The sequence below is a fragment of the Micropterus salmoides genome, unplaced genomic scaffold, assembly GCF_014851395.1.
Source record: "Micropterus salmoides isolate LMB-PRFRI ecotype aquatic unplaced genomic scaffold, ASM1485139v1 Ms_hic_scaffold_18, whole genome shotgun sequence".
NCBI classification, from domain to species: Eukaryota; Metazoa; Chordata; class Actinopteri; order Centrarchiformes; family Centrarchidae; genus Micropterus; species Micropterus salmoides.
In genome coordinates, this window is record NW_024040928.1 from 33,181,411 (window position 1) to 33,202,353 (window position 20,943).

General features: G+C 46.0%; 1 protein-coding gene across 2 annotated transcripts in view; it reads left to right on the forward strand.

Moving 5' to 3' along the window:
• The window catches only part of ubr7 (ubiquitin protein ligase E3 component n-recognin 7), a 35,351-nt gene extending 23,800 nt beyond the window's left edge, over positions 1 to 11,551 (forward strand). For both annotated transcript variants that reach the window (XM_038727028.1, XM_038727029.1), the window contains exons 2-12: positions 3,627 to 3,752; positions 6,045 to 6,178; positions 6,392 to 6,452; positions 7,929 to 8,024; positions 8,126 to 8,179; positions 8,345 to 8,450; positions 9,639 to 9,718; positions 9,806 to 9,970; positions 10,217 to 10,382; positions 11,116 to 11,177; positions 11,271 to 11,551. In XM_038727028.1, coding sequence (XP_038582956.1) covers positions 3,627 to 3,752; positions 6,045 to 6,178; positions 6,392 to 6,452; positions 7,929 to 8,024; positions 8,126 to 8,179; positions 8,345 to 8,450; positions 9,639 to 9,718; positions 9,806 to 9,970; positions 10,217 to 10,382; positions 11,116 to 11,177; positions 11,271 to 11,363 — 1,143 coding nt within the window. In that variant the 3' untranslated portion in view covers positions 11,364 to 11,551. The remainder of the gene's footprint in view (positions 1 to 3,626; positions 3,753 to 6,044; positions 6,179 to 6,391; positions 6,453 to 7,928; positions 8,025 to 8,125; positions 8,180 to 8,344; positions 8,451 to 9,638; positions 9,719 to 9,805; positions 9,971 to 10,216; positions 10,383 to 11,115; positions 11,178 to 11,270) is intronic.
• Positions 11,552 to 20,943: the final 9,392 nt, after the last annotated feature.

Genomic DNA, 20,943 nt, shown 5'->3' on the forward strand with positions numbered 1-20,943 from the left:
AGACAGAGACAGACAGTAGAGACAGAGACAGGTAGTAACAGTAGAGTCAGACAGTAACATCAGAGACCCACGGTAGAGACAGAGACAGGCAGTAGAGACAGAGGCAGGCAGTAACAGTAGAGTCAGACAGTAACATCAGAGACCCACAGTAGAGACAGAGACCTACAGTAGAGTCAGACAGTAACATCAGAGACAGGCAGTAGAGACAGGGACAGGTAGTAACAGTAGAGTCAGACAGTAACATCAGAGACCCACGGTAGAGACAGAGACCGGCAGTAGAGACAGAGAAAGGTAGTAACAGTAGAGTCAGACAGTAACATCAGAGACCCACAGTAGAGACAGAGACCCACAGTAGAGACAGAGACAGGCAGTAGAGACAGGGACAGGCAGTAACATCAGAGACCGGCAGTAGAGACAGAGACAGGTAGTAACAGTAGAGTCAGACAGTAACATCAGAGACCCACAGTAGAGACAGAGACTGGCAGTAGAGTCAGACAGACAGTAACATCAGAGACAGACAGTAACAGTAGAGACAGACAGACAGACAGTAACATCAGAGACAGACAGTAGAGACAGACAGTAACGGTAGAGTCCGACAGACAGTAACATCAGAGACAGACAGTAGAGACAGAGACAGACAGTAACATCAGAGACAGACAGTATCTCTTAAGATCTCAGTCTGGTTACCAATTCTCATCAGAAAGCGGAGGAGCCCACGGTGTCTCTGCTGGTCTCTAACTAGACTTCCTGTCCTGTGCTGGTTTGTAGTCTCTGAGGATGTCGGAGGAGCCCACGGTGTCTCTGCTGGTCTCTAACCAGACTTCCTGTCCTGTGCTGGTTTGTAGTGTCTGAGGATGTCGGAGGAGCCCACGGTGTCTCTGCTGGTCTCTAACTAGACTTCCTGTCCTGTGCTGGTTTGTAGTCTCTGAGGATGTCGGAGGAGCCCACGGTGTCTCTGCTGGTCTCTAACTAGACTTCCTGTCCTGTGCTGGTTTGTAGTCTCTGAGGATGTCGGAGGAGCCCACGGTGTCTCTGCTGGTCTCTAACCAGACTTCCTGTCCTGTGCTGGTTTGTAGTGTCTGAGGATGTCGGAGGAGCCCACGGTGTCTCTGCTGGTCTCTAACCAGACTTCCTGTCCTGTGCTGGTTTGTAGTCTCTGAGGATGTCGGAGGAGCCCACGGTGTCTCTGCTGGTCTCTAACCAGACTTCCTGTCCTGTGCTGGTTTGTAGTCTCTGAGGATGTCGGAGGAGCCCACGGTGTCTCTGCTGGTCTCTAACCAGACTTCCTGTCCTGTGCTGGTTTGTAGTCTCTGAAGATGTCGGAGGAGCCCACGGTGTCTCTGCTGGTCTCTAACTAGACTTCCTGTCCTGTGGTGGTTTGTAGTCTCTGAAGATGTCAGAGGAGCCCACGGTGTCTCTGCTGGTCTCTAACCAGACTTCCTGTCCTGTGCTGGTTTGTAGTCTCTGAGGATGTCAGAGGAGCCCACGGTGTCTCTGCTGGTCTCTAACTAGACTTCCTGTCCTGTGCTGGTTTGTAGTCTCTGAGGACGTCAGAGGAGCCCACGGTGTCTCTGCTGGTCTCTGTGTTCTTTAGCCAGACTTCCTGTCCTGTGCTGGTTTGTAGTCTCTGAGGATGTCAGAGGAGCCCACGGTGTCTCTGCTGGTCTCTAACTAGACTTCCTGTCCTGTGCTGGTTTGTAGTCTCTGAGGATGTCAGAGGAGCCCACGGTGTCTCTGCTGGTCTCTAACCAGACTTCCTGTCCTGTGCTGGTTTGTAGTCTCTGAGGATGTCAGAGGAGCCCACGGTGTCTCTGCTGGTCTCTAACTAGACTTCCTGTCCTGTGCTGGTTTGTAGTCTCTGAGGATGTCGGAGGAGCCCACGGTGTCTCTGCTGGTCTCTAACTAGACTTCCTGTCCTGTGCTGGTTTGTAGTCTCTGAGGGTGTCAGAGGAGCCCACGGTGTCTCTGCTGGTCTCTAACCAGACTTCCTGTCCTGTGGTGGTTTGTAGTCTCTGAAGATGTCAGAGGAGCCCACGGTGTCTCTGCTGGTCTCTAACTAGACTTCCTGTCCTGTGCTGGTTTGTAGTCTCTGAGGGTGTCAGAGGAGCCCACGGTGTCTCTGCTGGTCTCTAACTAGACTTCCTGTCCTGTGCTGGTTTGTAGTCTCTGAGGATGTCAGAGGAGCCCACGGTGTCTCTGCTGGTCTCTAACTAGACTTCCTGTCCTGTGCTGGTTTGTAGTCTCTGAGGATGTCAGAGGAGCCCACGGTGTCTCTGCTGGTCTCTAACTAGACTTCCTGTCCTGTGCTGGTTTGTAGTCTCTGAGGATGTCGGAGGAGCCCACGGTGTCTCTGCTGGTCTCTAACTAGACTTCCTGTCCTGTGCTGGTTTGTAGTCTCTGAGGGTGTCAGAGGAGCCCACGGTGTCTCTGCTGGTCTCTAACCAGACTTCCTGTCCTGTGCTGGTTTGTAGTCTCTGAGGATGTCGGAGGAGCCCACGGTGTCTCTGCTGGTCTCTAACTAGACTTCCTGTCCTGTGCTGGTTTGTAGTCTCTGAGGGTGTCAGAGGAGCCCACGGTGTCTCTGCTGGTCTCTAACTAGACTTCCTGTCCTGTGCTGGTTTGTAGTCTCTGAGGATGTCGGAGGAGCCCACGGTGTCTCTGCTGGTCTCTAACTAGACTTCCTGTCCTGTGCTGGTTTGTAGTCTCTGAGGATGTCAGAGGAGCCCACGGTGTCTCTGCTGGTCTCTAACCAGACTTCCTGTCCTGTGCTGGTTTGTAGTCTCTGAGGATGTCAGAGGAGCCCACGGTGTCTCTGCTGGTCTCTAACCAGACTTCCTGTCCTGTGCTGGTTTGTAGTCTCTGAGGATGTCAGAGGAGCCCACGGTGTCTCTGCTGGTCTCTAACCAGACTTCCTGTCCTGTGCTGGTTTGTAGTCTCTGAGGATGTCGGAGGAGCCCACGGTGTCTCTGCTGGTCTCTAACTAGACTTCCTGTCCTGTGCTGGTTTGTAGTCTCTGAGGATGTCAGAGGAGCCCACGGTGTCTCTGCTGGTCTCTAACTAGACTTCCTGTCCTGTGCTGGTTTGTAGTCTCTGAAGATGTCAGAGGAGCCCACGGTGTCTCTGCTGGTCTCTAACCAGACTTCCTGTCCTGTGCTGGTTTGTAGTCTCTGAGGATGTCGGAGGAGCCCACGGTGTCTCTGCTGGTCTCTAACTAGACTTCCTGTCCTGTGCTGGTTTGTAGTCTCTGAAGATGTCGGAGGAGCCCACGGTGTCTCTGCTGGTCTCTAACCAGACTTCCTGTCCTGTGCTGGTTTGTAGTCTCTGAAGATGTCAGAGGAGCCCACGGTGTCTCTGCTGGTCTCTAACCAGACTTCCTGTCCTGTGCTGGTTTGTAGTCTCTGAGGATGTCGGAGGAGCCCACGGTGTCTCTGCTGGTCTCTAACCAGACTTCCTGTCCTGTGCTGGTTTGTAGTCTCTGAAGATGTCAGAGGAGCCCACGGTGTCTCTGCTGGTCTCTAACCAGACTTCCTGTCCTGTGCTGGTTTGTAGTCTCTGAGGATGTCGGAGGAGCCCACGGTGTCTCTGCTGGTCTCTAACCAGACTTCCTGTCCTGTGCTGGTTTGTAGTCTCTGAGGATGTCGGAGGAGCCCACGGTGTCTCTGGTTGATGTTCTGGAGGAAGATGAAGAGTTGGAGGAAGAAGCTTCAGCCGTGTTGGCAGGAAGTGACTCTGACCACTGCTCCTATCCTCAGGTTAGTACTTTTGTACTTTCACACTTAACGGTTCTCCAGATCCACGACCCACCTGCGTTTTATTAACTCTCCCAAGAGTCACAGTCGTCCAACTGCAGATCAGGACCGGACCAAAAACATCAGGTGACACAATAAATCAGGTGCACCACATCCAGCCTCAGCTGGCTTCACGTAAACACTGTTTCCCATGTAGAGTTCGCTTGGGCCCCTCGCCCAGGGCCGTTAACGGCGGCCCAGGTGGACTAACGGCGGCCCAGGTGGACTAATGGCGGCCCAGGTGGACTAACGGCGGCCCAGGGCCCCAGGACATAACAATTTCAGTGCAAGATAATTTGAGTTATGGCATTAAATAAAATCATGTAACATCATCAGGTAGGCGACAGGAAACAGGGACGCAGCCAAATGAAAAACTTTCCTCAACACCCAACAAGTACATTCACATTTATTTCTTTAACCGCTGCATAAATGAAACCATCAGAATGAGCTGTTTCCTCAGTGTTTCTATGGTGGGGGGTCCGGGGCCCGAGAGGGTCCGGTAAAGTACATGAGCCCGTTTCCTTTTAATGGACACATGTGTTTCCTCCTCGCGCTAAATTCATCCAGTCCGACCCGGTTTTAAAAATAATGTTGTAACATGAAGACTTCACAGCCTGTCTTCATACTAAAGAGACAAACTGACAGGATAAAGTCTCTAACCTGCCTGGCAGCTCGCTCTGGGCCGCTTCACTTACCGTAAAGGCTGGAATACGTGTGCACTCGGAGTGTAGGCGCGGCTAGCTTAATCTCCTTCTCACAGACGAGAGACGGAAACACTCAAAGCGGTTCTTTTCAGCCACAGATAGAGCAGATGTGCTGGAGACAGTTCAGCAGAACAGCGTCTGCAAACGGCTCGGACTCTTTAAAATGCTTCCACACTGCCAACATGTTAAAACGTAGCTGTTCCTTAAAATGTATTCGGACTTTTGACGTATTAGGCTGTCCGATTAATCTCGGTGGCCGAACGTTCAGTGCATCCAACAGAAAGGGCTCAAACGCACAGTCCAACCACCAATGAACGAGTCCTTATCTCAGTTCTCATCTCCACAAGAGTCAAAAACCTCCTTTTCTGGATCCTAGCAAGCAAACAGAAGAACCACCCGGGCTGTCACTCAGGACAGACTGGGCCTCTTCTGTGTGAAGCGCCGTCACACGAACTCCCTGAGCTGACTGCTGGCTGTCGTCGATCACCACAATACGCTAACCGTACTACCTGTGTCTTTCTGTGGTGCATTTGTCTGTCCGCCAATGTGGCGGATGGCCTGACGATTTCACCCGCGACCGCAAAGGCTTGACCCGCATTTGGCGGGTGCAAGTTAGATTTACATTCAGTCCTTTAGCGGACGCTTTTACCCAGAGCGACCTACAGCTGCTGTAAATGTCCGAGGTCGCACCCCTCTGCAGCAGCGACGGGTTAAGGTTAAGGCACGTGTCTCATCCACTGCGCCACCATGCAGAGCATTTTCTAATTTAAGAATTTAAAAGAAACCCACAGAAATGAAACAGCTGTCTTGTCCTACTTACTAACATTTTACTTTATTATTTAATGTTATAATTTTCTCTTACTTACCAACTCTCCCACCTTCCACAGTTTCTGTATCCACTTTAGTTAGCTGGGTTTAATTTATTCAAGCGAGATACATTTAGTTTATCAAACAATCAGAAGTAGATAAAGTAATTTTACCGTCCGTGTTACTGCAGTGACGTGTGACTGCAGTAACCGGACGCTGACCAGCAGAAAGCGGCAGGGTTGTTATTGGTCATGACCAGGCTCAAAGGCCGTGACAAAAAGTGGGAAAAGACACGGCGCTTCAATTAACGAGGTTCATTGTAACATAAGATAACATTTAAATTATGGGATGGGTTAGTCAGCAAGATGTCTGTGAAGGTTCTCAGTCATCCAGGTCAGAGTTATCCAACGAAGGTTCAGGTCAAGGACAACAGGACTTGGTTGAAGATAGTAGAAGTCAGCAACATCAGTAGTGTAAGTGTGGATGGGTGATTGTGGTGTGAAGCGTTGTGGTGTCCAAATAATGCCAACGTGGAACAAAAACCCAAAAGCACTGGCAGGGAGGATGAGAGAGAGAGACATGATCTTGGAGGTGGAGCACTGGGACCAGGTGTTCCCGATCCGGGAGGGACCACTGCAATCAGCTCCTCAAACAGAAATCACCGCTGCAGTACAGACAGACATACACAGTCAAGCCACACAGGTGTGTCTCACATATTATTACAGCGTGTGTTTCTGTGTTTCAGGGCTACGTGAAGCGGCAGGCTCTGTACGCCTGCAGCACCTGCACACCGAAGGGCGGCGAGGCAGCAGGAGTGTGCTTGGCCTGTTCATACAAATGTCACGAAGGTCACGACCTCTTCGAACTCTACACCAAGAGGTCAGCCCTCACTGTAAACATACCGATTATCCAAGATGTTAATAAATGTATAAAGGCTATATTATACAGACCCTGATGGATCAATCAGCCTCTATCAACAGTCCACCGATTTATAGAGATTATTAATAAAAGTGATCATTTGATCAGGATCTAATGATCTGATATTAAACATTCCTGTAACTCTTGTTGACAAGACTATTGTGTTTTCTGCAGGAACTTCCGCTGTGACTGTGGAAATGGGAAGTTCACAGATCTGCAATGTAAACTCTACCCTGTGAGTCCACCACATATTATCTGCCTGTTATCCGCCTGTTCACTGCTTGTTCACCACACGTTCACTGCCTGTTCGTCACATGTTCACCACATGTTCGTCACATGTTCACTACCTGTACACCGCCTGTTCACCAAATGTTCACATGTTCACCACACATTCACCTCTTGTTGACCGCCTGTTCCCCAACTTGTTCACCGCCTGTTCACCATCTGTTCACCACCTGTTGAGCACCTCTTCACCAAATGTTCACATGTTCACCACACATTCACCGCTTGTTGACCGCCTGTTCACCACACGTTCACCACATATTTGTCACATGTTCACTATATGTACGTCACATGTTCACTACCTGTATACCACCTGTTCACCAAATGTTCACATGTTCACCATTTGTTCACATGTTTGTCACATGTTCACCACTTGTTCACCGCCCCTTCACCACACGTTCACTACATGTACGTCACATGTTCACTACCTGTACACCGCCTGTTCACCAAATGTTCACATGTTCACCAATTGTTCACATGTTCGTCACTTGTTCACCACTTGTTCACCGCCCCTTCACCACTCGTTCACTACATGTACGTCACATGTTCACCACCTGTACACCGCCTGTTCACCATCTGTTCACCACCTGTTGAGCACCTCTTCACCAAATGTTCACATGTTCACCACACATTCACCTCTTGTTCACTGCCCGTTCACCAATTGTTCACCACATGTTTTATAAAAAATTATGTTTATTTAACAAAAAACTCTGTAGCACATATTAAAATAAGTTTTATGTGAAATTTGAAAACTAGTGCTGGGCAACGATTTTCTGCGATGAATCGCAATTATCCGCAAGATTGAATAATGAATTCTAAAGTAGTGTATTGTGCACTTTTGATTTAAATGTACTGCTATATACACAAACGTACAATAACGTGGTTTGCAAACACTTACCACTTACCAGCAGTATTCCCTTTACACAATAGCAATAAAATATTTCTTGTAAATCTCAACTTCATCATTAATGTAATTAAATCAAATATTAAACCAAAGCTGTTTGCCGCTGCCAGGCCGTTACCTTTTTATCCAGAGTCCAGAGCCACGATCAGAACATCGGAACAGGCTCCTACTGAGCAACAGGTGAACAGATAGAAATCTGTCTCCAGGGAGCAGCAGAAATGGTCTGTGTTCAGCAGCAGGTGTCCCTGTTAGAGTGAGGGGAAGTGCTCGGAGCAGTTTAGAGATGCAGCCTAAATCACCATGGCAACAGCCCTCGAGTAACAGCTATCCACCTTTCGTAGTACGGGTTAATCAGTAAGTTACTCCTAAAGATACCTGGATAAGCCAGGTGTACCTCACTTTGTAGTAAAGGCCTCTGGTCCTGTAGAGTCACTGCAGGTGTTTCTGATGAGGTCATGTTCAGGCCAGGTGTCCTCGCCGTGTCATAAAGGTGTGTGTTAGATTCACGCTGTCTGTGTGTTTCAGGAGAAGGAGGAGGTCAACAGTCTGAACAAATACAGTCATAACTTCTTTGGAGTGTATTGTACTTGCAGCCGGCCTTACCCAGACCCAGACGACCAGGTGAGACACACACCTGAACCTCACCTGAACCGTGTCCACCAAGTGTGCTCTGATTCCTTTTAAACTTGATTCTTACTGTGATTGGCCGGTTTTCTGTGCAGGTGGAGGATGAGATGATTCAGTGTGTGGTATGTGAGGACTGGCTGCATGGCAGGGTGAGTCCCAGAGAAGAACTTGACACAGGTGACACTGACACAGGTAGGGCCGGTCCACCTGGCACAGGTAGGGCCGGTCCACCTGGCACCGGTGGCGCAGGTAGCGCCTGTTGAGGCGCCCCCTGCAGGCTGACCGTCACTGAACTCACCTGTATGTGTTTGCAGCACCTGGGCTGTGGGGTTCCAGACTGTGTGGAGCTGCAGGAGATGATCTGTGAGTCCTGTATGAACAGAAACCCTTTCCTCTGGACCTACGCCGCTCACCTGGCAGGTAAGCACTCCTGTCCATCAGCCAGCTCAGATTTATTTATGTAGCCCAGGATCACACATTCATTCTGAGTTTTACAATTTAAGCACATTTAATCATCAGTGTGTAACCATCTGGTGGAGAAAATGTTGAAATGTAATCAATGTCTATGAATCTGTGCATATAGATGTGTGTTCAGATGGATGTAAATTATTGGGGACAGTTCACAATGAATGTGTTGTTGCTTCGTACCGTACATGTCCCCTTTTAAATGGCTTATTACTTCATCACTGATCATTTCTTCTCCTGGATTTGGCTCCACAGCCTCAACATAGCTTTTATAATGCAATATCTGACTCCGCCCACACAGACACGAAGTCTTCAACAAGCTTGTGTCTCGCATCTGCCGATGTGGTTTAGGGTTGGGCTAAATTTCCATCAGATGATTTCTACACTGAAACATCGGGATGGACGATGGCACTGGGGGAGGGGGGGATAACGGTCGTCTTATGTGCGTGTGTTCACTCGCACAGACTTCACTCGGTTAAAAACTAGTCTACGACGCGGTGGAAATTTTCCCAGCACGGAGCAGGGGAAGCAGCAGTGAAGCAGATGGTGGTTTCGGTTGTTTGATAGGCTGCGTCATTAACAAGCAGCTCACCTGCTGCCCTGATAACGGATCGTGGGTGGAAAAAAGACGAGTTCTGAGTCTTTTAGGCGACTTTATAAAACGTACTGCCGATGGAGAAAGTGGAGCGGAGGGCGAGGGGGGAGACAGAGAGAGGCGGGGCCATCCTGAGCTGTAGGCCTCCTGTGTGTCTGAGTGTGGCGAGAAGAGAATTCAGAGGAAGGTGCAAAGCATATTTAAAATGTATAATAACGTTTGTGGGGATCAACCAATGACCATCTGTCAGCCGGACGATGGCGTCGTCTGTCGGCCCAACCCTAATGTGGTTTCACTTTCTCTAGCTAGCACGCTGACTTTCTTCAGTATAACGGCGAAAAAATTACCAGAATGCAGAAAATGAACTGTTTAATACTCAAAATGTTCGATTTCTTAAAATTAGTGTTAAATGCTTGACTTGTGAGCTGAGTGTCTCGTCTCACCTTTACTTATTACCATCAGAACATTTCACCACGGTGTAAAGTAACCTGTACCTGTTCTCCAGTTCATCTCATACTTCCTGTCTCTGTGACGCACTTCCTGTTCAGTTCCGGGTGCAGCAGTGCAGGTGAAGGAGGAAACGGGAGCCGACGAGTCAAACGCAAACCCTTCTAACAAAGAAGAAAAGGTCAGAGGGTTTAACTGATTAGTTTACATCTGCACCATGAATTCACTCTGATCAATGTGATTGGCTAATAAATCAATGATCTGTCAGGGTGATGATGTCATCCAGCCCAGCTGTAAGCGGAGCCGTGAGGAGGAGGAGCCAAGCTGCAGGCTGAAGGAGCTGCAGATCATTGGTCAGAAAAGACTCCAATCGGGAGCCGTGTTCTGGCCGTCAGGGTGGCGCTCCAAACTCTGCTCCTGCAACACCTGCCAGGTAAAATTCACCTGTCACTGATGATGCAACTGTGAGGTCATGTGTTTGTTCAATATCTGATGTCTAATCCCCCTTAACTCCTAAAACGAGTCTGTCAAAGACCAGGGAGAACCGCGGAGTCTGTCAAAGACCAGGGAGAACCGCGGAGTCTGTCAAAGACCAGGGAGAACCGCGGAGTCTGTCAAAGACCAGGGAGAACCGCGGAGTCTGTCAAAGACCAAGACTGACGAGTCTTTGTGTCCTCAGGAGCGTCTCTATGGAGCCAGTCTCTCCTTCCTGTTGGACGAGTCGGACACCGTCCTCGCCTACGAGAACAAAGGAAAGAGCAGCGAGCAGAGACAGCAAGGACACGACCCTCTGATGTCAGCGCTGGACAACCTGAACCGAGTGCAGCAGCTGGAGATCATTCACGGTACACACACCTTCAAGTACTACACAAGAATTACAAAAAGTACTACACGTAGAACCACACAAGTGCTACACGTAGAACCACACAAGTGCTACACGTAGAACCACACAAGTGCTACACGTAGAACCACACAAGTGCTACACGTAGAACCACACGTAGAACCACACAAGTGCTACACGTAGAACCACACAAGTGCTACACGTAGAACCACACAAGTGCTACACGTAGAACCACACAAGTGCTACACGTAGAACCACACAAGTGCTACACGTAGAACCACACGTAGAACCACACAAGTGCTACACGTAGAACCACACGTAGAACCACACAAGTGCTACACGTAGAACCACACGTAGAACCACACAAGTGCTACACGTAGAACCACACGTAGAACCACACAAGTGCTACACGTAGAACTACACGTAGAACCACACAAGTGCTACGCGTAGAACCACACAAGTGCTACGCGTAGAACCACAAAAGTGCTACGCGTAGAACTACAAAAGCACTACGCGTAGAACTACAAAAGCACTACGCGTAGAACCACACAAGTGCTACGCGTAGAACCACACGTAGAACCACACAAGTGCTACACGTAGAACTACACGTAGAACCACACAAGTGCTACACGTAGAACCACACAAGTGCTACACGTAGAACTACACGTAGAACCACACAAGTGCTACGCGTAGAACCACAGTTGTAGCTTGTTGTCTGACGCCAGTTTTTCTTTCAGGATACAACGACATGAAAACGGAACTGAAGGACTTCCTGCAGACGTTCGCAGCAGAGGGGAAGGTGAGTGAGGCCTGAAGACGGCCTTTGACCTTTGACCTGACGTGTAGTACACGAGTACAGAATTAAAACGCGCCGCTGTCTGGCCTCTGATAGGTTGTGACTCCTGATGACATTCGTCAGTTCTTCGAGCAGCAGAAGAGTCGAAAGAGAAGACGAGACGACGCCGGGCCCTTCTACTGCACCTGATGACCTTTGATCTGCCGCGACCTCGGAATGACCTTTGACTTTTCTTCCCGGGACGATCCATCTGTATCTCCTTCCTGTTTTTATCTGCTGTGTTTTAAAGCGCTCCCGTGTTCAGTGGTTCAGAGCTCGCCATCGTTAACGTGTTTCCTTTGTAATGAAAACTAATAAAGCTGAATCAGCAACAGTCAGTCTGCTCGTATTCCTCGACCAATCAGAGGTGAATATTGAAGATCAGATCACAGTGACTGATTTGAATGAAAGCCTGTCTGAAGGAGTCAGAGCTTAGAGAGGTCCTGATCAATACAGACCCCTCCTGGAGGCCCCGTGTCACCTGTTGCCTTGGATACGACACCTCAGTGGGCTGTAGGCCGGATCACCATCATCAGGACTAAACCCAGAATCCTCCCGAACGGGCCGAGGCGTTCCTCCTGTTCACTGGTCCTGCAGCGTTATCCCGCCCACACTGTGTGTGTGCACGTTTACCAGCTGCTGGAAAGTGAAGCGGGTCATTGGGTTGTGGTCGATGAGGACGCACGCTACAATACATCAGCTTGAAGCCTAATTTATACTTCTGCGTCTAATCGATGGCATAGCCTCTGCGTAGCCCTGTAGCCTACGCCTGAGTGCACCTCATCAAAAATCTACCAACACGTGGATCTGAACCCGTCCCCCCTCATGTTTGTCCTGATGTGGATCTGAACCCGTCCCCCCTCATGTTTGTCCTGATGTGGATCTGAACCCGCCCCCCCTCATGTTTGTCCTGATGTGGATCTGAACCATTTGTGACCACTGTCTGATGGCAAAAATTTCTATACAAGATGTCTGTCTGATAGTGCTGTAGCTAAATTTAAGGATGCGATTCCATCAGCTCTAAATTCATTATCAAGTCACAAAGTAACGGAGGACTCCTATGCTAATTTCAGTCCCTCCCAAATCGATCATCTTGTTGATAGTGCTGCAGGCTCGCTGCGAATGACACTCGACTCTGTAGCCCCTCTAAAAAAGAAAATACTAAAACAAAGACGGTTAGCTCCATGGTATAATACTGAAACTCGCAAATTAAAGCAAATATCGTGGAAACTTGAGAGGAATTGGCGTTCCACCAAAGTGGAAAATTCTCGTTTAATCTGGCAAGATAGTCTTAAAACTTATAGGAAGGCCCTCCGTAATGCCAGAGCAGCGTACTACTCGTCATTAATAGAGGAAAATAGGAACAAGCCCAGGTTTCTTTTCAGCACTGTAGCCAGGCTGACAGAGAGTCACAGCTCTATTGAGCCAAGTATTCCCATAGCTCTCAGTAGTTACGACTTCATGAGCTTCTTTAATGATAAAATTCTAGCTATTAGAGACAAAATTCACCAAGACCTGCCCTCAATTGGCACCGACTTATCTCTAAACTCAGGAACCTTAGAAACAGCTGTAGAACCAGATACATGTTTAGACTGTTTTGCTTCCCTCAATCTTTACCAACTAACTTCAATAATTTCTTCATCCAAACCATCAACCTGCCTCTTAGACCCCATCCCGACTAGGCTGAAAATATTTTTTTTCCTAATCATATTTTTTTGTGATTTCATACCTGTTCAGGGTTAAAAAACATCCTACAATCCACACATTTTTTTTATTTTTTATTTTTATTTTACAGCATGTCCACTGTAGTAGACGACGGGATCATTTGAGTACGAAAACAGACACATTTGGTAGATACAAATTTTACCAGATTATAGAGGTTTTTTTTAACTAAGAATACATACATTTTGGGCTGTAAATTGACTATTATACAAGAATGCAGACATTTTGATTATAAAATAGACACATTTATCATTCTTGAACACTATCTTTACTATTCAATCCTTTTATTGGTCCCCTTTAATCCTTGAGTTATTTGAACAATGAACATAGAACTAATGTGAAACTGATTTTTTGGGGGATTTATTTCTTCTGTCAAACTGAATCCAATCTAGTTTTTCTTCACTCTTCATTTTGTTCTTAGTATGTTCTTTGTTAGTGGTGATAGTCCTGGAAGCAATTTCTCTTTTTGGTAATGCAGAGGAACATCTTGCATTTGGTACATCTCATGTACGTCTTGCTCTTGCAGCCCTTATTTCTGCATCTTTCTGCATGCTTGGTATCCATCATCTCAGGCATGTGCGTGGCTCCTAGTCTGCGCACAGATGGCTCTGGTTGTGGGATCCTCATTTTAGATGGTGGCTCATACTCATCCTCACTCTCTTCACAGCTGTTATCCAGTTCCGGACTCTCCAACAGCTCTTCAGCTAGGACTAATTTGAAGTCCAGGTACTGATGTGTGTTCTTGGATGCTCTGTGCAGAGCTTTGCTGTCAGACTTGTATTGTATCCAGGAGTTTGTGATGGCAACATCAAAGAAGTGACTGATCACACGCGATGTCCATTTCTTGGTCCTGCTTGACATACGATAGAAGCTAAGCATGCGATCACAAAGATCCACGCCACCCATGTTGTCATTATACTGCTTAATTACTGCTGGTCTTTTAACCTGGACCATGTGCTTTTCTTTCTTGGACCATCTGGTACAGATGTCTTCTGGGTCTTTCCCATGTACAGTGGATGCCATGAGCACTGGTTTGTTGTCGAACCATTTTGTGATGGCCAGCTCAGGACTCTTTCTGGCCACTGACACTGATGTTCCTCTCCCCTCTTTTTTCAACTGTTTGTCTTCTGGCAGCTGGCACAGCTTTGGGACACGGTTCTTCATTATAGTTCCAGTTGCAGGAAGGCCCTTTGCCAGCAATGCATCCAATAGATCTATGGTTGTGAAGTACCTGTCGAAGAATATGTGGCTTCCTTTTGGAACAGATTCAACCATGCGTAGAACTGCTGCAGCTCCAACTCCTAACCTTTGGACTGTAAAGGTATTCTACCCTTGGTAGACTTCAAAATCAAGCATCAGACCATTTGGGGATGCGAGGACAAAGACCTTTAGGCCAGTAGGGTTTGGCTTGCCGGGAACATATTGCCTGACTGGACAACGGCCTGTGAATGGGATGATTTGCTCATCAATGCAGACCCTCTCTGGTTTTGCAAGGCTGAGACAGCCTTGCCGTACACGATCGAGTATTGGCCTAACTTTCCAAAGAGATTTTGCTACTTATGACTGGCACTTTAGTTTTTCTGGCCCAAAACATTTTAATTCTGGGATAGCCAAGGCAGGCCATGTGGACTGAAATGCCAAAGAAGATTTTTATTTCTTGTGGCGTAGTGTTCATACACACTCCTCTGCTTTGCAGCTCTCTTAGATTTGTGTATGTTGCCAAATCTTCAAAGACCTTGTTGTCAATGTACTGTGAAAAGTATTCAATTGGACTCCAGTCTGCACGTGTTGTAGGGTCATCTTGACACACAGGAAGCCCAGGTAACACAGGTGCAAATCTGATATGAAGGGAAAAAAAGATTAATAAATGATAAATAAAAACAGTTTATATACTCAATGCAGCTAAATTTAAAATTGTGGAACTGCATCAAACATACATATTACTCCTGGCCCACAGGGGGCGTCGAGTTTCCTGCTCATCCCTGTCTGTGTCTGACTCTGTGTCTGCATCTGTCCCTTCAACTGAGCCTTCTGCATCATCTTCATCTTCTTCATCACAGTCTTCTCTCACTGGTTGAAACTCATTCTCATCTCTCTCATCATCTGACAACTCTAAATCTGAATCTCCCTCGACTATTTTGTAAAGAATTCTTTCTGCTTCAGTTCTGTTTCCTATAAAAATGTGGAGTCATTATTTACATGAAGATAGTCCTGATGTCCACTATAGTTGACATTCTTAAAATGGCAAATTTTTCAAAAGATACATAATGTATTTGCTATCAGAACTAAATATATGATTCCTAACACCTTAATGAACAAGAAAATATAAACAAAACCATAGACAAACAATATTTGACTCACCTCTTATCTTTCCATAAAATGTGCTTGTTCCTATGCCGTCCATTTTGGATTGAAAGATAGCGGGGGTTCCCGGCCTCCCAGCCAATCAAATAACATATCAATGAAAAGCCCAGGATGTCCTCTGTACAGTACAGCAGGAATTAAGAGACTAGCACAAAAGATTTAAAGGAGAGGGATGAAACTCAAATGTCCACTACGGTGGACATAAGTCAATGGGCTGGGTCTCAGGACCCTTAGTCAGCACTTCTATACTAGATATGATCAATCTATCTTTATCAACAGGCTATGAACCACAGTACTTTAAAGTAGCTGTAATTAAACCTCTTCTGAAAAAGCCCAAACCGGATGTTTTAGCCAACTATAGACCTATATCTAACCTTCCATTTCTCTCTAAGGTTCTGCAGAAAGCAGTTGCTAAACAGCTGTGTGACTTTCTACAGAGCAATAGTTTATTTGAGGATTTTCAGTCATGATTTAGAGCTCATCATAGCACAGAGACAGCACTGGTAAAAATTACTAACGACCTCCTTATTGCATCAGACAAAGGACTTGTCTCTGTACTGGTTTTATTAGATCTTAGTGCTGCATTTGATACCATTGACCATCAGATCCTATTGCAGAGACTGGAACATTTCATTGGCATTAAAGGAACCGCTCTAAGCTGGTTTAAGTCCTATTTATCAGATCGATTTCAGTTTGTACATGTTAACGATGAGTCCTCCATGCACACCAAAGTTACTCCTGGAGTTCCTCAAGGATCTGTCCTTGGACCAATCCTCTTCACTTTATATATGCTTCCTTTAGTCAATATTATCAGGAAACATTCCATAAGCTTTCATTGTTATGCAGATGATACTCAGTTATATCTATCGATCAAGCCAGATGAAACTCATCAATTAGCTAAACTTCAAATGTGCCTTCAGGATGTTAAAACCTGGATGACCTGTAATTTTCTCATGTTAAACTCAGATAAAACTGAAGTTATTGCTCTGGGGCCTAAGCACCTCCGTGACGCATTATCTAAAGATATAGTTTCCCTTGATGGCATCGCCCTGGCCTCCAGCACCACTGTGAGGAATCTTGGAGTTATCTTTGATCAGGACATGTTGTTTCATTCTCACATTAAGCAAATTTCAAGGACCGCCTTTTTTCACCTACGTAATATTGCGAAAATCAGGAACATCCTGTCTAAAAATGATGCAGAAAAACTAGTCCATGCATTTGTTACTTCTAGGCTGGATTACTGCAATTCCTTATTATCCGGCTGCTCGAAAAAGTCCATTAAGACTCTTCAGCTGATCCAGAATGCTGCAGCACGTGTTCTGACAGGAACCAGGAAAAGAGATCACATTTCTCCTGTTTTAGCTTCTTTGCATTGGCTTCCAGTAAAATCCAGAATAGAATTTAAAATCATTCTTCTTACCTACAAAGCTCTTAATGGTCAGGCACCATCTTATCTTAAAGAGCTCATAGTACCTTACTACCCCACCAGAGCACTGCGCTCCCAGAATGCAGGGTTACTTGTGGTTCCTAGAGTCTCCAAAAGTAGACTAGGAGCCAGAGCGTTCAGCTATCAAGCTCCTCTCCTGTGGAACCAGGTTCCAGTTTGGGTTCAGGAGGCAGACACCATCTCCACATTTAAGAGTAGGCTTAAGACTTTCCTCTTTGATAAAGCTTATAGTTAGGGCTGGCTCAGGTAGTCCTGAACCATCCCTTAGTTATGCTGCTATAGGCCTAGACTGCCGGGGGATTTCCCATGATGCACTGAGCTCCTCTCTCCTCAACTTTCTATCCCTCTGTATGCAACCTCATCCCATTATTGCATGTTACTAACACAACTTCTCCCCTTTCTGGTAGTCTTGTGCTTTCTCGTCCCTCTCCTCTCTCCTATCACTTCCTGCAGGTGTTTCTGGCTCTGGAGCTGTGGAGTCTGGATCTGTGGTTGCGGGTCACCTGCTGCCCCCGTGTTCCTGCACCATACCCTCTGCTACAACAACTATTGTTACTAGTCCTATTGTTATTATTGTTATTATAATCGTTAACATTATGATTTATCAGTAACACTACTATACATACCATATCTGTGTGTATATTGTGTAGGCTGCCTCCCCCCCCACCCCCCATCCCTCTCTTCCTCTTTCTGGTATGTGTCCTGATGTGGTGCAGATCTGATCCTGCAGGACTGTTTCTGCACTTCAAACGTCTCACTTATCCTCCATCACATCACTCATCCTCCGTCAGCTGTTTGTTCTGCACAGGAAATCTAATCAGCTGGATTGTTGAGCCAAACCCTAACCCTAACCCCTAACCCTAACCCTTTCTGAAGCAGGCGACTTGCTGTCTCTCTAAATTGTACATATAAAAATCTTTATTTTTGCTTATTTAAAGTACTTTCTTTAAAATAATGTTTCTATTTCTTAGTTAATCATTTCTGCATGTTTGATTAGAAACGAACGGATTCTGTTTCTGTGTACAGATTGCTGGTTTGCAAAGGGCCATTCTTGGATTCTTTGCATTATTTAAGAACACGTGCATTAATAGGTAGTAATAGGGATATAAGCAGGAAACTTCACTTTAGCGTTTCTCAGACTGCAGTACGTTAATACAGAGTTTAAATCACTGTTTCATGAAGAATCCAGGTGGGATAGTCGTGTTATTGGTGCGTGGCACTTACTTTAATTAATGAAGAGGCTTTACTTCACAAATTTGGCCACCAGAGGGAGACAACAGACTTCATAAAGACACATTGTGACACCTGGGAATCTAAGGTGGCGCTGACGGGACAGCTTTGGCCTGTGTGTAGCCGTCAGCAGCAGACAGCCTGTTGTTTCCTGGGTTTACAGTTTCACTAGAACAACTGGAAGTGACAGTAAGTGCACTCTGGATCTGGGCCAGATTCAACTTAAACTAGAAGCAGGGAGGGAACAGGTGAAGCACGTTAGGAAACCAAGCTAAACAAACACACATCAAACTGATCGCTACAAAATAAGACAGGAAGTCAAGCACGAGACAACACAACAGGACGGATTTAACAAAGTAAAACAGAGAACACGAGCTGGAACTCAGAACCAGAGTCAGGAAAACATCAGAACCACAGGAAAGGGTATTTGTGGACTGCTGCTCCTAAGTTATACAGCTTGGGGTTAGGGTTACAGAACCTGACACCTCTGGCTGTGACAGTCTAGAACACGAGGAAAGACCCCCGAGACAGTTTCCCACTTTGTGTGTCAGCTGAAAAAACAGCTGTAAACTGAGGCTTTCGTTTAGATTTGTCTTACTTTTCCTCCAGATGAGCAGTGAAACTCAGATGTGAAGTTATTCTAAAGCTTTCACCAACAGATTTGTTTGACCAACAGATGAGAAAGTTAGTGTTTGTTTTATTTAACTTTTAACACGTTTGTTTCAGCAGCGCTTCGTTAATGAAAAACTCTGTTTCTTTACTTTTAGTGTCAGTGATGGAGATGAAAGGATGAAGACTCGCCACATTTTCTCTAACGTTCTCTAACAAACTGATTAAAACCTGGAGCTCTGACTGAAGCTTTTCATGCCGTTCTGCTGTGAGAACTTTAATGTCATCAGATCTTCGCTGATGAACAGTTCGCTTTCTGTTAAGGCTGCTTTCTCTTTGCTTACAAAGTTTCTTTTCTAAAGAGCCACAGGATCACTGCTGTTTATTTCATTTCAGTTATTTATTTGCTTTACCTCCACGGAGAGAAGCCAAACCAAATGATTTCATCATGAGTTTAATGAGAAGATCAGTCATCCCTGCTGCACTGAAAAGGAACCTGGATGCAGGTGAGACGTTCATTAGAAGATGATGAAGATGATGAAGATGTCCTCTCAGCTCAGGCTTTAGATCGTGTCGTCTCTCTGGGAACCGATGTTCTCAAACAGGAAGTGATTAAGTCAAAGTAAACAGAGACGTTTCCTGCTCAAACACAAACACACAAACTGCAGCTTTATTTTCTCTTCAGACACACAAACACTTCCTGTTTACACAAACATCATAACAACTGAATGTTTTCAACCAGCGAGAGCAGAGAGGATAAAAACACTCGCCCAGGGTTTTTAACAAAATAAAGGACCATGAGGAGAGAGACAATGCTCTTAGTTTTGACAGCTTTCTTCTACAGGTGTCACATTGAATGTTAAGATGTCATAATGATGTCATGATTATTTATGAGGTCATAATAAATATTAATAATGATGTCAAATATGCATGAAGCAATACAAAACGCTTCAGTCTAATTCAAACTAAATCATTTGATTAATATTTTGGATTAAATGTGGTTATAACATATTGATGAGCGAGCTTCCTCCAGGTCCAGGGTGAGGAAGAGGAGGAGGTCTTCAGTCAGGTCCTCTGCCACGTGATGAGGCACTGGGTCGCCTGATGAAGGCTGTCTGATGCTGTAGCCTGATGAAGAAGAGGATGAAGATTAGGTCAGTGTCTGGGACCCTGTTTGGACCTGGTCCTATACTCTGGCAGGTGATGAAGGATCCAGGCAGCTGGAGTCAGCAGCGCCACAGCAAACACCGACATGACGAAGAAACTTTGCTGTTGGAGACAAAAACAGAGCTTTTTGTTTTGAACCAATCACAGCACACATGACATCATCAGGACAATGACTTCACTTCATAGGTAGCAAATACGTTAATCTAGCGTTTAGTCTGGATCATTAAAGAAAAAGATCCTGCTGGTTCTTCAGACGAAGCCTCTAAATCTAAAGAGCACAAAATAAAGACTTCAAACTTCACAGCAGCATTTCAATCAGCAAAACTTTATTGATCCAGAGAGAAAAACTAATGAAAGAGACTGACGTTTCCTGACAATCGTCTGAAACTGAACTGATTGGTCGTCTGTTATTGATAGTCTGTTGTTGGTCGTCTGTTATGGGTCGTCTGTTATTGAGAGTCTGTTATTGAGAGTCTGTTATGGTCGTGTGTTATTGAGAGTCTGTTATGGGTCGTCTGTTGTTGGTCGTCTGTTATTGATAGTCTGTTGTTGGTCGTCTGTTATGGGTCGTCTGTTGTTGGTCGTCTGTTATTGATAGTCTGTTGTTGGTCGTCTGTTATTGATAGTCTGTTATGGTCGTCTGTTATTGAGAGTCTGTTATGGGTCGTCTGTTGTTGGTCGTCTGTTATTGATATTCTGTTGTTGGTCGTCTGTTATTGATAGTCTGTTGTTGGTCGTCTGTTATTGATAGTCTGTTGTTGGTCGTCTGTTATGGGTCGTCTGTTATTGATAGTCTGTTATGGGTCGTCTGTTATGGGTCGTCTGTTGTTGGTCGTCTGTTATTGATAGTCTGTTATGGGTCATCTGTTGTTGGTCGTCTGTTATTGATAGTCTGTTGGTCGTCTGTTGTTGGTCGTCTGTTGTTGGTCGTCTTTTATGGGTCGTCTGTTGTTGGTTGTCTGTTATGGATAGTCTGTTGTTGATAGTCTGTTGTTGGTCGTCTTTTATGGGTCGTCTGTTATGGATAGTCTGTTGGTCGTCTGTTGTTGGTCGTCTTTTATGGGTGGTCTGTTGTTGGTCGTCTGTTGTTGGTCATCTGTTGTGGGTCGTCTGTTGTGGGTCGTCTGTTGGTCGTCTGTTGTTGGTCGTCTTTTATGGGTCGACTGTTGTTGGTTGTCTGTTATTGATAGT